Source organism: Chrysoperla carnea, chromosome X (genome assembly GCF_905475395.1).
Source record: "Chrysoperla carnea chromosome X, inChrCarn1.1, whole genome shotgun sequence".
NCBI lineage: Eukaryota > Metazoa > Arthropoda > Insecta > Neuroptera > Chrysopidae > Chrysoperla > Chrysoperla carnea.
Window position 1 is genome coordinate 37207135 of NC_058342.1, and position 14150 is coordinate 37221284.

Genomic DNA, 14150 nt, shown 5'->3' on the forward strand with positions numbered 1-14150 from the left:
GTCCCTATATAAAAACGATCGAAATTAAAATTCCCTAATTTAGCCAGAATCGCAGAACTGCCATTTATAGGACATAATCAAGAGCGTAGGCAAAGATTTTAAAAATAAAAAGAAACCAAATGTGAGAAATTCTGGCTTTTGGTTAAATTTTTTGGAGTATTTAGGGGGAGCAGGCACAAGCCCTCTGGTGATGTCCTTGCTTTTGATGAAATTGATAACAGATATGAGTGGCACCGTTGAACTATCTACTTAGAAATGTTTAAACATAAAAATTGTACATAGCTTGTTTTAAGTGTGAGTTTTGTTTCTAGATTGCTAACTTGAAAATATTAATAGATTATAGACTTGACATCCCGCTCTCTAATTAAGATATGTGTAATTATATTATAATTTTTTTTTTTAATTTTTTAAAAATTTAGTTTTTTAATCTTTTTTTCAGTAACTGTGCTTTTAACAAATTAAAACTTTTTTTTTTCATACGTTAAATAAAATACGTCTTTAAAAAATACTTTTTTCAGTCATATTAACAACATTTTTTTATTTTATTTAATGATTCACTGATTGTTTGAGGGTTCTTGTGGCAGGGCGGGGAAAGTAAATTAATTAAATAAATTTATTGTGTTTTTTAGAACCTTATTTATCATACACTTATCGTCACATTTTTTCTAAGAATCCTTGGGAAAAATAAATAGTCTGCTTGTTGCGGCTGGAAACTTTCGAAAGGGTATAAAACACCGTTTCTGGACCACTGGACCTTGAAAAGCTAATAACTCAGACAGACGCTCTTGAAACACCAAGTGATCCAGAACCGATAAAAAATTATGAGAAATCACTATTTTCCTAACACGAAAGTTCTGCGAAGTGCTTTAATGAACCTTTTCATGATAAATAAGACCTTATCATTGAAAACTCATTCAATTTTCAAATGGATAACATTTGGATCCAAAAATGGATCCAAATGTTATCCATTTGGATCCATATTTGGATAACAATGGATCTCAAAAAAACAGCTATGCGCGAAAAACATAGCCCCTACTGTCATTGTTTTCACTCTCGAAATAGTTGGGTTTTTCGAAGTATCCATTAGAAACTAGTTAATTTGTGATGATTTATCCATTTTTGTTAAGGGATCTTAGCTGCCACAATAAGTGTATACTATGTACTTATTTTGTGCACAACAAAGGATCTGGCGGGGCACACAATTTTGAGAGAGAGAAAACAGTTCACTGATGGGCCAACACTTCGTATTATCAATTATATTACAGAATTTGAGAAATATCAATAATTTGGCGCATGTGTCGCATGAATATTTAGTTGAAATTCGAAACCAATTTATTAATATTGAGATCTATACACAATTGAATCAGTCAATATTTAAAAGAATCGTGGCTACAATTTTCGAAAATGTACTACTTTTGGAAATTTTGATGTATTTTTGATAAGACATTTTCGAAACTATAGCCAGAATGATTAGCCATAAATAACTTTTCTTATTGATTATTCAATAGTAGGAAAAATGCTTTTTTTTTCGTATGTTTTCTTTTATTATAAAATGTTTTTCAGAAAATAAATCTATCTAATTTTCTCTAGTATTGGTATCAAAAAATTCACATTTATTCTAGAAAAATTTGTATAAATACCCTGACGTGTGATCCATCAGCGAAAAGCGAGTATTGTGTGCAAAATTATATAACAATGGCGAATGGGGGGATGAAGAAAATTGAGGGGAGGATGATTTAATGAGTCAACAGTTTTTTTTTTTAGTCACATCAATAACAGTTATAGAGGAAGGGGTTTCCAAATCACACATTGGATTATGTTGTAAAAATTCCCACACAAATACTGTGTGCGAAACATCAACGCCATTGTGGATAATTTTTTGAATTACAAAATATTTTGGGTTTATTTTTTTTGGTGGAATAAAATTTTGAGTGCGTGTGTAACACGAATTATATATTTTTTTTGTGTTTCTTTTTTTTTGTGTGCTTCTTAAGTCCTACTACCAAAATTTTTGAAAAAACACAGATCATAATCGTATTAGACAAATTGACAATGTTATCATTATGATGGCGGATGAAGACATGTGGCGTTGAGTGTGCGTTGCTGATAATACCGCATTCGGCGCTGGTGTTGGATTCACTAATCTTGTGTTCGATCGAACCATTTGTGAACGCCATTTTAATAGAAATTGGGGTTGTTTACGAGTTAATGCTTTTAACCTAAATATAAACAAGAGAAAAATTATTTGTCGTTAAATTTCCGTGGGAAAAGGATTGGTTTCGGGATGCCAGAACTCAAGAAGTTCGGTGCAAATTTTATTATGATAGTTGTATACACCCACCCAAAGTTTGAAAACTACTCAAAGTTGATTAAGACAAATTAATATTGATTCTACTACTGCTAAAATACTGCCAACGCTATGAAATTTGCATGCCTATGATTCTGAATCTCCACTCTTGATCAAAATCCTCCACAAATTACTCCATTCTTGTTTTGCTTTTTCTCCTTTGGTCAAAAAACTAGGTACATCCAGGCCCAGATTAACATATGTAGGTATTGAAATTCTCTTTGTAAAGCAACCTGTGGCGCCCTTCTCCTATACAAATACGTCTTTTTCTCTTTTGACTTTTCCCCGAGGGCCCTAGGCGAAAAGCAAATTTGAAACTTTTCTGTATTTAAGGATAAATTTGGATCAGAAGTGTATGTTTTCATTTGCTAAATGCTGATTTTGCTGAATTTGTTTTGGATGGCCTTGGATTCACACAATTTCGGCAAGTACGAAAATAAAGACAAATTAGGATTGTAGAAAATGGTAACTATGAAAACGTACCTTATAACAGCCGTTGCAGTTTTCCATGGTAACGAATAAATTTTATGCTTATCCCGTGAACAAAATGTGTGTAAAAGTTCGCCATCAGAATCCGGAGAATATTCATGTATGCTAATATTCCATGCTGTACATGGCCCTAAAATATACAACAAACCATTAATTGGGGGAATCAAGACCATCAATACCAATACCAAAAAAAACATTTTATTTGATTAATGATGGAATAAAACAAATGAATACTAATACTAACGATTTTGTATTGAAGTAGCTTCAATAATCAATTGCCGTTGCACAGTTGAATCCAAAATCCAAACACAATTCAAATGATAGAAATTGTTAAAATGTCCATTCGATGTTAAATTTTTGGAATCGATTTCTCCAACTAAATGCGTATACGTATGATGACCACATTCGCCATCCGTTATAAACGAATAAACCGCTGAAAAACTATATCCTTTGTTACTCCACGTATACTGCGCTACCGAATAAATTACGTGCAATGGACTCCAACTTCGAACAATTACGGGTAACCATTCTGCCTGCAAGTGTAAAGTTATTAAAATTGTATTATTTAAATTATATAAATAATAATAAAGTCTAGCATCCCAATTGTTGGGTAAAGGCCTTCCCTAAAGATTTCCACAGGTTGCAATCCCGAAACTTTCTAAGCCATGTTTTACCTGTAAGCATAACAAACTCGTCACACCATCGCTTGAGCGATTTCCCTCGATTCCTTGTATCCCTTCCCCTTGATTAAGAGGAAATGAGGCCTTAAATACATGACTAACAGGCTATTTATATAAAGCCTCGTCACGCTAAGTTACATTTTCTATAAGCCTCCTCCCTCTGTAAATTACTTATAGACTACCCTTTCTATAAATAGCCGAAAATTTACAAAAAACGAACAAACTAAGACAAGAACTTCAATGGAATTGGCAACGAGTGGCGAACATGACGTTTCTTTGAAATGTGCAGGCTTGCCACGCGTCACCCTCCTTTGTCACGCCTACCAATACCCCTCTCTCCCGATGTTCTCGTGACACATAATGAGTAGTCCCTAACTAAGTAGAGTTATAGCAGTGAGTTGCAATCAATAAATTCAATAAAATAGCTTACTTGGAAATTCCCACAAAGGCAGGTTAGTGGAATATTATCATCGGACATCAATAACAAATGATCAATCTGGTCCAGGGGTGTGGTATCAGCAACACATTGGCATCCATTATCACCACACTGAGTTTGACAATGTGTTCCATCAAAACCTTTCATTTGACCCAATGTCCGGATTGTGATCGTAATACTTTGATTTGCGGCTGGTATAAACTGTTGTACGCACTTTAATTGACCATTCACGTTCCAGAATAAATGTTGATCGACTGGGTTGTCAATGGTACCAACTGATGGACTACTCATACCATAATAATGGACGTCACACATTTTATCCGGTTGTAAAGTGCCACCAATTTGTTCTACAACAAGTTGAAATGCCATTAAAAGATGGTTATTTCATAGATTTTGAGAAATAGGGCCCTTAATTTTTGACAATGATTTAGACTCTCACGGGAAAAAAAAGTTATTATACTTACCGTCATGGAATAGATAAGCTCCGTCAACGTAATCAACATCCTCGAGATTTGTAGAAGGTGCATTACGCCTTAGAATTAATGTAAAAGTATTTCCTTTCGAAATAAACGTTTGCTGTTCAATAAATTTGCCATGAGAATCACGTGCCATTTTAGTGATGGGACTACATAATTTTTTGAATGGTTTTATTCCATCTTCAACATTTCCATCATAGATTTCAATAACGGACCGGCATGCTGGAGCCCTAATAGAAATAGATCAATCAATAACATTTGTAATAAATTCGCTAGATTTTTGAATCTTACTTCAGTCGATAGTTAAACATTGACAGATGTATGACGTCAGTGGGGGAACCTCTAAATACAATGCGACAGAATGGATTATACTCCTTGGAACGTGTGTCAAAATGTCCTGAGCGTGAATTGTTTCCAGATATAAAAACGTCACAAGTTGTTTTTGGCACTAAAACTGCAGTTGGATACGTTCCTAAAACTAAAAATTAAAATTACAGTCTACAGTAAAACATCTTGTTATCGTATACAGTGGAACCTGTAATAGTTAGTGTTCGTGTACAGTACCTGTGTTCTCAGTTTCATCAATATTAGAGTAGTCAATCTTGTTATGTAAATTAGTTGTGATTGCAGACTCTGTAGTTAAAGTAGCATCTATAAATTCCAAATTTGCAACAAATCCGTTATAATTATATGGAGGTACTTGTGGCCCAGAACTAAATTCTATCAGGATATTTGGACCATTATATTCAATTACTTGTGGCCGATTACCACAAATTGTAGTTAATAATAAATCAGATACAGTCGAACCTTGATATACAGCAATATAATCTGTTAAACAATGACTGTAACAACACAAATATTTTAGTTTTATTCGAAGAATGCAAGTTTAAACATTTCTTGTTGGGCAAATTATTATATTTTGTATTTTTTAATAGTGGAGAGTAGCCTATTTTTACCGGATAATTTTTGTTTGAAACTTTTTGGATAAAGTTGATGGTTTCTGAGATACTGGCCAATAATCGTTTTTTTATGTCTATATAGCGTTAATTATCGCAAATCCAACAAATTTGAGGCTGCGCATGAGGATAAAGTGTGAAATGTACAAAATGCAAAAAGAAAATGAAAACATACTTATGAGGCAACAGGACGGTTGTAAATATAATTTTAACGCGAGTATAAATGGAACTTGTGGTTATATGATATTTGCACTGACGATTTGGTGAATAGATTCCTGGATATCCAGGACTTGCTAACGTACATCCATTAGCACAAGAACTCTCTTTGTACGACCAATCGCATGATGTGTTTGGAATGCGTGTACCACCTTTTGCTTGAAATCCAACTCCTTGCAAACTCTTTTTTGGTGTAAAACTAAAATATGCTAAAAATTGAGATCGTAGTGTTTTTTCATTCATTCTGAAACATAAATTGAATTTGATAAGACATTTTTTTTGTGATGAAAACAATTCTTTTTAAGCATTAGTAAAATTTTCAAAACCGGTTACAATGACATTGAAAGAACCGAATTGAAAGAACCGAACAAGATCTAGTAAATAAAACCTAAGAAAAGTACTGTTTTCATTTTTGGATTTTGCCAACTGGTCGTAAATGCCCATTAGTTTTTATAGCCGGTTTTGACTGCAGATTCTTTGAAAAAATTACTTATAAGTCAAAAGAAATTTGATAATTACTGGAAAAATAAATTTGCTGTATTGTTTGTATCTGAATACATGACGACTGGTGGAGAATATCGTTCATTTGCTCCGCAAATTTGTAATGGTGGTGGTGGATTTATATTTGGATCACTATCATTTGGTTGCCATTCCAGAAAGCCTCCATCACAACTATCAAAAAATTAAACAGTTAATATTTAAACAACAATCAAAATTATGTAATTATACCTAGTTCCATTAAATCGACCAACATCAACAATCCGATAAATTTGTAATTCAACACGTTGATCTAACGCTGGTCGAAATGTGTACCAACAGGAACTTGGACCTTCTATTGAAGGTGATTTTATTTGTCCAAATGTTTTGCCAGATTTTGCAAGTAATGTGTTTGAATCAATTGTCAAATTACACACTAAAATAGTTCATTAAAATAATTACTTTAGACGCAGAGCATGCGAAGTTGCGTAGTTTTATCAACAACAATAAAAACTTACTACTGCTACAAAAATGCTCTAAACCACATTGAGCACAACGATTTGGGGCTTCTTGTCCACAATGGCAACCTCCATCTTGTACACAACATGCACAGTCTTTTTGACCAGCTTCATCCCATGGACACATACAGCCTCGAGAGGCTTTCGTCCACAAATCCACTTGACCTATTCAAATTAGATATCGTATTTTATGAAACACATAACTTTATTACTTTAAAAGTTTTTTTTATTTGTTTTTCGTCCCAAGTGAAAATTATCAAAAACTTTCAAAATATGTCGTTTTTTGAGATTTCTCCATAAAAGCAATGCAATTTATATCGATTGTCAATAATTTATTTTCTTAAAAATTAAAAAATTTACATGAACACCTAAACTGAATTTTTAACATGCATGACACATATTCTTTGAGTTAAAGTCTATGAAAAAAAGTTTTTAAATCAAACATTGTTTCCATGCTCATACATCCTTAAATTTCAAATTTTCAAATACACAATTAGCAATAACGATTGCTGAGAGGGAAAAAATACTCCTATACAAAACAAAACTCGTACTTAGTAAAAAAAAATGACTCTTTAAATTTAATTTCCAAAAAAATTAACTAAGCAAACGTTTTTGGTGATGATCTTGATTCAAAATAAGTGATCGGATTTTATGGAAATGCTAGATTTTTCGCTAGAATTCATGCAATAATTTGTGGCGGGTGAGGAAACATGCTCCAAAAATGTACAAATACGTCTATACTTTAGTTCGTATAGCGAGGCCAACTTTTTGAACTTTAAAATGTGTTTTGGAGCATAATAGTACAATTGAATTAATTCGAATGTTATTTTTGCTAAATATAAGTTATTTTAAATCAGAATTAAAAGCTCAAACCACTTAAATTAAACTGCGTGCTTTAAAAATTAACTTTGTTTTTATACCATGTATATATGAAATATATATACATAGTATATTAAGTTTAGTCCCAAGTTTGTAACGCTTAAAAATAATGATGCTAGGAAAAAAATTTTGTCATAGGTGTTCATAAAATCACCTAATTAGTCCATTTCTGGTTGTCCGTCCGTCCATCCGTCTGTGGACACGATAACTCAAAAACGAAAAAAGATATCGAGCTGAAATTTTTACAGCGTACTCAGGACGTAAAAAATGAGGTCAAGTTCGTAAATGAGCATCATAGGTTAAGTGGGTCTTGGGTCCGTAGGACTCATCTTGTAAACCGTTAGAGATAGAACAAAAGTTTTAGTGTAAAAAATGTTCCTTATCAAAAATTAAACAACTTTTGCTTGGAACATTTTTTCGTAAACAGCACTGTTTACCAGTGAGGGCGCCAATTAGGCGGAAATTTTATAATATGTACTATACTTGATTATCAGTTATGTATGTGTCACATGTTTGTATGTGTAATGTGAGAAAGTAATCAACACTGACTATGCATGGTATTTCAACAATTAACTCAGTCAATTGTTTGTTTTCACTTGTTTAATTTAAGTTATTTTTATTTGATTTAAAATAAATGATCAAATTTGATGGAAATTTTAGATTTTTCGCTAGAATTCATGCAATAATTTGTGGAAAATAAATTTGCAGGTGAGGGAAGCATGCTCCAAAAATGTGCGAATTTGATTGTGAATAAATAAAAAGTAGGTAAGTAAAATACTTACTATTTGAATCAATGTAGATTGGGGTCCAAATAACTTGTGGCACCACTTGCCCAATCAGTACTATTGTAAACCAGACGTGAATCAAAACAATTAAAGCTATCGCCATATTTTAAGTATTTAATATTTATTATACTATGCTATGAGTTGTATCATTAAATATAATCGGAATTAACATCAGCCTTGTCTCATCTAATTTCATTATCATTATTAAATCTAACATGTTTTAACAATTTTCATTACAATTTTTTTTTTTTTTTTAATTATTAAATTAAACCGAAAAAGATTTTCTTCTGCTTAATGTAAAATTTTTTGTTTAAGTCTTTTTTAATTGAGCTACGGTATTTTAAAAATTATTTATGGTAATTTTTTTCTGGATTGTTTAAGATTTTTTACGTTTTGGCATTATAAAAATCTTCATGCTAGAAATAAATTAGAAATTAGAAAAAAATCGAATTAATTACCTTCGATATTCACGTCTAAGCGAAAAAAATTATCGTGAATAACGAGTGTAAAGGAAAAATTGGGTACCTTTTATGACAATTTGATGAAGATTTCACACAAATTTTTTTCAACATAATTCATAACACTGTGAAAATTTTTGTATTTTAAAAACGAAAAAAAATAAAAATTAGTTACAATCCGGTTCCTGACGAAAAATTATTTACAAAAATCAATTGATTCGACGAAATATTTAAGCACTTCAGTCTGCGTGTAGATGGCGTTTAAACAGCGAATTTTCCACACACCCCATTTCAAAAATCAACGGAAATTATTGTTAAATTGAATATTGAATTTAATTTTGAAATAATAATTTTTTGTTTTTAATAAACGAAATATTCAGTTGATTATCGAAAAATATGAACTTGATGTCTGGTAACGTTTCACGACGTTATGCCGACGAGAGCTTTTCGTAAAGCATGATGACTCACATGCTGTTTGTAGCCGATTAAAGTGGTACTACGTAGGCCGTATTCTGTGAAAATGGTTCCCGCCTAGAAACCTTGTTCGCTTTAAATGTCTATTATATACATATACAATACCGACTACACAGTCACATAGTCGAAGAAACTATGCCATGAAGTTCGAAACATTTCAACAATAAGTCAGATTTGAATTCGGTTTTCGGCATTCGATTCGTTAGAGCGTCAGGAAATTTTGTGACCTAATTTGATTGTTTTTAAATTAAAAATATGCAATTATCATAATTAATATGCATTTTATAATTGCATCGTATATTGACCGCAAATAGTCACAAGTCGGTTAATAGTGATGACAATGATTTCGAATATAATTTGTCTCAGAGGTACCTGATTCCCAGCGTAAACGGTTCACCGTCGTCTCCTAGAGTTTTCGGGAAATTTGTTATATCCGGTCCAAGTTTGTTCCTCGAGAGTTTTTGAAGTCGGTGAATAAGAATATCGTGACCGAATTGGAATCAGAGATATCTGATGTCCAGGATGAACGGTTTTCCCGTCGTCTTCTGGAGTTTTCGAGAAATTCGTTTAATAATTGGACCAAACTCGTTGCTCGAGGTTTTTTGGGGTCGCTGAACACGAATATTTCGGTAGAACCGGTCTCCGAGATACCTGACGACCAGAGTGAATGATATTCTCGTCTTTGCGAATAAATATTATTCATCGATTAGTATGTTTCAAAAACTTAAAATTTATTTGTTTTGATGTTTATATAGTTTTTTTTTTTACAATAACTTCAAAACCATGTTTATTGCGAGGAAACCGTTAATCCTAGGCACCAGGTACCTCAGATATTCGTGTCCAGCGACTCGAAAAACCCTTTAGTACTAAGTTTGGGCTGATTATTTGACTAATTTCTTGAAAACTCCAGGAAGCGAAGGGGATACCGTTCATCCTGAGCACCAAGTATCTCTGAGACCGACTGACTCCCATGTATATAAATCAAATATATTGTTATAAATCAAATTAGGTCACAAAACTTTCTGATGCTCTAACGAATCGAATGTCGAAATCGTATTCTAATCCGACTTACTTCTCAAATTTTTCGAACTTTATCCATTTTTAGTGTTTTGTTTCTTCGACTACACAGTATACATATATATAACGTACACCGTACACCGTACACCGTTACATTCGTTATCCATGAGTGAGACATGATGACTCATGCTGTCTCCCTCATGTTCACATGGGTTGCTTATTTTCCGTTTATACTCCGAATTTAGTGTGTCGGTGCATTTCAAATATACAACTTCGTTCATCCAACTATATCTATATTTTTCAACAAATTATTATTGCCATCTCTTTTCAATTATATATTGTTTTCTTTATTCTATTTCGATTACCATTCAATTATAGCACTATGTGTTACATATCCAGCTATACGATTGTTCGAATTACTAGAAAGATTTATGTGGAAATATCCACCTATACATTATATATTCTATGTCATGTCGTCCGGGAATTTACTACACTACCAAGGGTTGCTACCATCTTTAAGCCTATTTATGTCGTTACGGTCTTTTTATACGACCGTGAAAATTCGTCAAAATACTATGAATATTCTGAAGTACTTAGAAAAAAAAAAGTTTGGAAGGGTGTAGGGCTAGCTATTAATCGCACTTCATAACTTTAAAAAGCTTTGAATGATGAACAAAAATACTTTTTAAGGGACAAGCTTTTATTGTACTCAAAAGTAGCAAATAATTTTATCTATGAATCACTCATACCCGACTATTTGTAAAAGTTTGAGGTGCTCAAGAAAGAATCGGAACGCCTCATCTACTCCACATGCCTGATTTTTCAATTCATTCTTGATATTAAGCGCTTCAAGCTTTTACAAATAGCCGGGTATGAGTGTCTCACAGATAAGTTTATACAAGCTTTCTTAAAACTTGTATAAACTCATACTTCCTTAAAAAAATTAAATAATTAAATTAATTTTTGGACATTATAAAAATATTAAACAAACGATTACGGTACGATTATGGGGCTACTTTCCCCAATAAACTGGTAAATTTTTGATGAATGATTTGAAAACGATTAAGGAACAGATGCATTCACTCTAGTAAATGCTAAATAATTAGAACTCAATAGAATATCGGTTTCTGGGGGGTTAATAAAGAAAAGACCCTTGTCAGTGTAATACTATTGAGTAAAGTAAACGGGACCGTATTCTACATATACTGTCTATTCACTACTTAGACCAAGAAACGAAGTACAAAAAATGATCAAAGCTCGAATAATTTGAGCAGTAAGTCGGAATTAATATGCCTTTTATTATTGCCTTTTAAATTAATTGTTAATATTAAAATCACAATTCGGTTAATAGTGATGACAATGATTTCAAAGAATTGGTCTCAGAGGTACTTGGCGCAACGGTATCCCTGTCGTCCTTGGGGTATTCGAGAAATTCGTTATATAATCTGTCCAAACTCGTTACAAGAATGTTTTTGGGGTTGCTAAATAAGAATATCGTGACGTAATTGGTCTTAGAGGTACCCCTGGTGCAACAGCAATTGCATATTTTTAATTTCTTATAAATAAGACTAGGTCACAAAATTTTCTAATGCTCTAACGAATGCCGAAAACCGAATTCAAATCCGATTTACTGCTCAAACTTTATTCCTGCGTTTCTTCGTCTAACTCTACTTGTAACAGTACTACCATATACTTTATACAGATACAGATACGAGACTATATATTATAGGTACTATTTTACAAGAAGAAGGTGTACTCTGGAACCAACAGAACTCATAATATAATATACAGAGTGTTCTAGAGAATGTTTGACTTCCTGTATAAGCCCGAAAAAGGCGAAGAAAAAAATTATTTACCAATTTTCGATCTGATGCTTAATTTAGGAGATATGATAAGTGAAAAATAGGAACCTCTATAATGACTAGTATTCATGACGAGGCCGCATACCAAGCACATTCATGCGCCAGCAAGACACTCTGGATTGTCATGTTATCTTTGAACGGAGATTTGTGAGGACACCCTCGTTTAGTATACATTCCTTATCACTAAGTATTTTGTTGCTACGGGCTTATTTGATGGCTAGAGTACCGAAAAACCCGATCGTCAAAGATCAAAAGTTGGAAAAAAACAAATGGTTTGGGGCTATCTTGCTCGGTATTTTATCTCAGTCTTCGGTGTCTCAATAATCTACTGACCAAGGAATTTTCATTTTTTTTTTTTGAAGGTGTACAATTTTTGGAGTTATAGTCACCCACCAAAATGGCTTCTAGTAACATTTCTCTTTGTAAAATTATAACTATTGCATTTAGATAAAACGTACAAATCGCTCTATTAAAAATGTATTATCAGATATAATAACCATAGTTGTAGATTCTTTTAATGGTCGTTATAGCTGGTGTTAACTGTATAACTATCTACAAGCTCAAACTCAAGCTCTACGCTCTATTCTTGTAGAAAAAAAACAAACATTACACATCACATATTCACTCTTTACTATGCCACACTGCAAAAGAAAAACAAATCATGGTGAGTACGAGCTTTAAGAACCAGACCAATGACTCTTTAATTAAATAAGTTAAGTGTATTTATTGATCAATCATAAAAAAATACACTTAACAAAAAGAAAACCCGATACTTATGCTAATTATATTTCACATTTGAAGTTAAAATACAAGCACTCACTTTGGTGACATATTTGTGTCTAGGTGGGGTTGTCTTTTTGTCGATGATAGTTTTCACGCATTCACACGAAATATGAAATGAATTAGTCCATGAATACATTTTTTTAATGGGGGCTATGATAGTACTCGGGACCAAACAGGTCACCGTAACTTATAAGATAAAATGTCAGAAAAAAATTTTCCTTTTACTCATAGTTTTGAATTTTCGATTTCCTTGACACTTCTTATTCAAGTGTCCTTGAAAATAGAAGTATGTTTGATAGCGTAGTATTTTAGTAATAATTTTTAAGCTTAGTTCTTTACCATAAAAATAGGCCTTGGTAGAGTCATATTTTCATTTTTGCGCAGTGATAAAATTTTGATGTGTATACAATCAAAATTAGTCACACAAGCATCAATTTCGGGTTGAAACCCATGTATTTCTAGCAGAAAGTAAAGAAAAAAATGGTTTTACCACCTCGTGTGATGTCAAAAACAAATTATTTATTTTTTTACATAAAAGGTTGTTTCACATAATGAAAATTGTTTGAGTTCCTTTTTCTGTCTTGAAATCATTCGTATTTACCGAAGTAATTTTTATGGACACATTATACAGTTGTGTCTATTTGTGTGTGTTTTTTCTATCCCGTGGGAATTATCTTCGATTTTCATTTATGAGTTATATATCGGGTGCGCCCTTCAGCTATTTGGAATTGACCCTTTATTTGAATACATTTCAGCTCTGTATCTGCTGTGTATTTCAACAACTTATTTTTTTTTTAACCTGCAGAGGGTAGTAACCTATTACACACTGATTCCTAAATCGTACCGGGCGAGACCATGTTATCAGATTTTGTCAGAAGCGTGGTTTTGATGATATTCATGGATAGCCCTATTATCTCGCTTTCCCTGGCTAAAATTGCTTAAATTTTGCGTATGATTGAGTGAAATTATTAATTTTAGCTTTTCTAGTAAAAGTTTAAAGAATATTTGAAGAAAATAAAAAGTAATGTGGTGAAAATTTAATTTGAAAATAAACAACAATAATACAAACACATTTTACAAACACAACAATAGCTATGATATATCTTTAATGACCTGACAGCCGCGCCGCGCCGTGTGCCATGACTGCATGACTGTTCTGTTCAACTTTAATAATATATTAAAAGTGTGAAAGATAATTTGAATTTTAAATTTGTTTTAAAACCTTTGAAAAATCTTTTTCAAGAAAATGATTCACACATCACACTCTATACGCTATAACCAAGTTTTTCATCTATTT

At 32.5% G+C, this 14150-nt stretch overlaps 1 protein-coding gene across 1 annotated transcript; it reads right to left on the reverse strand.

The window, feature by feature from the left end:
- Positions 1-1603: 1603 nt before the first annotated feature.
- LOC123302190 lies at positions 1604-8435 on the reverse strand. Its single transcript, XM_044885022.1, has 12 exons — positions 8257-8435; positions 6596-6760; positions 6330-6513; positions 6120-6272; positions 5560-5844; positions 4993-5270; positions 4720-4906; positions 4417-4658; positions 3947-4299; positions 3081-3369; positions 2831-2966; positions 1604-2219 (listed from the first exon to the last, which is right to left on the reverse strand). The coding sequence occupies exons 1-12, from the start codon at positions 8360-8362 to the stop codon at positions 2027-2029; spliced, it is 2571 nt and encodes an 856-aa protein (XP_044740957.1). The 5' UTR covers positions 8363-8435; the 3' UTR covers positions 1604-2026.
- Between the last annotated feature and the right edge of the window lie 5715 nt (positions 8436-14150).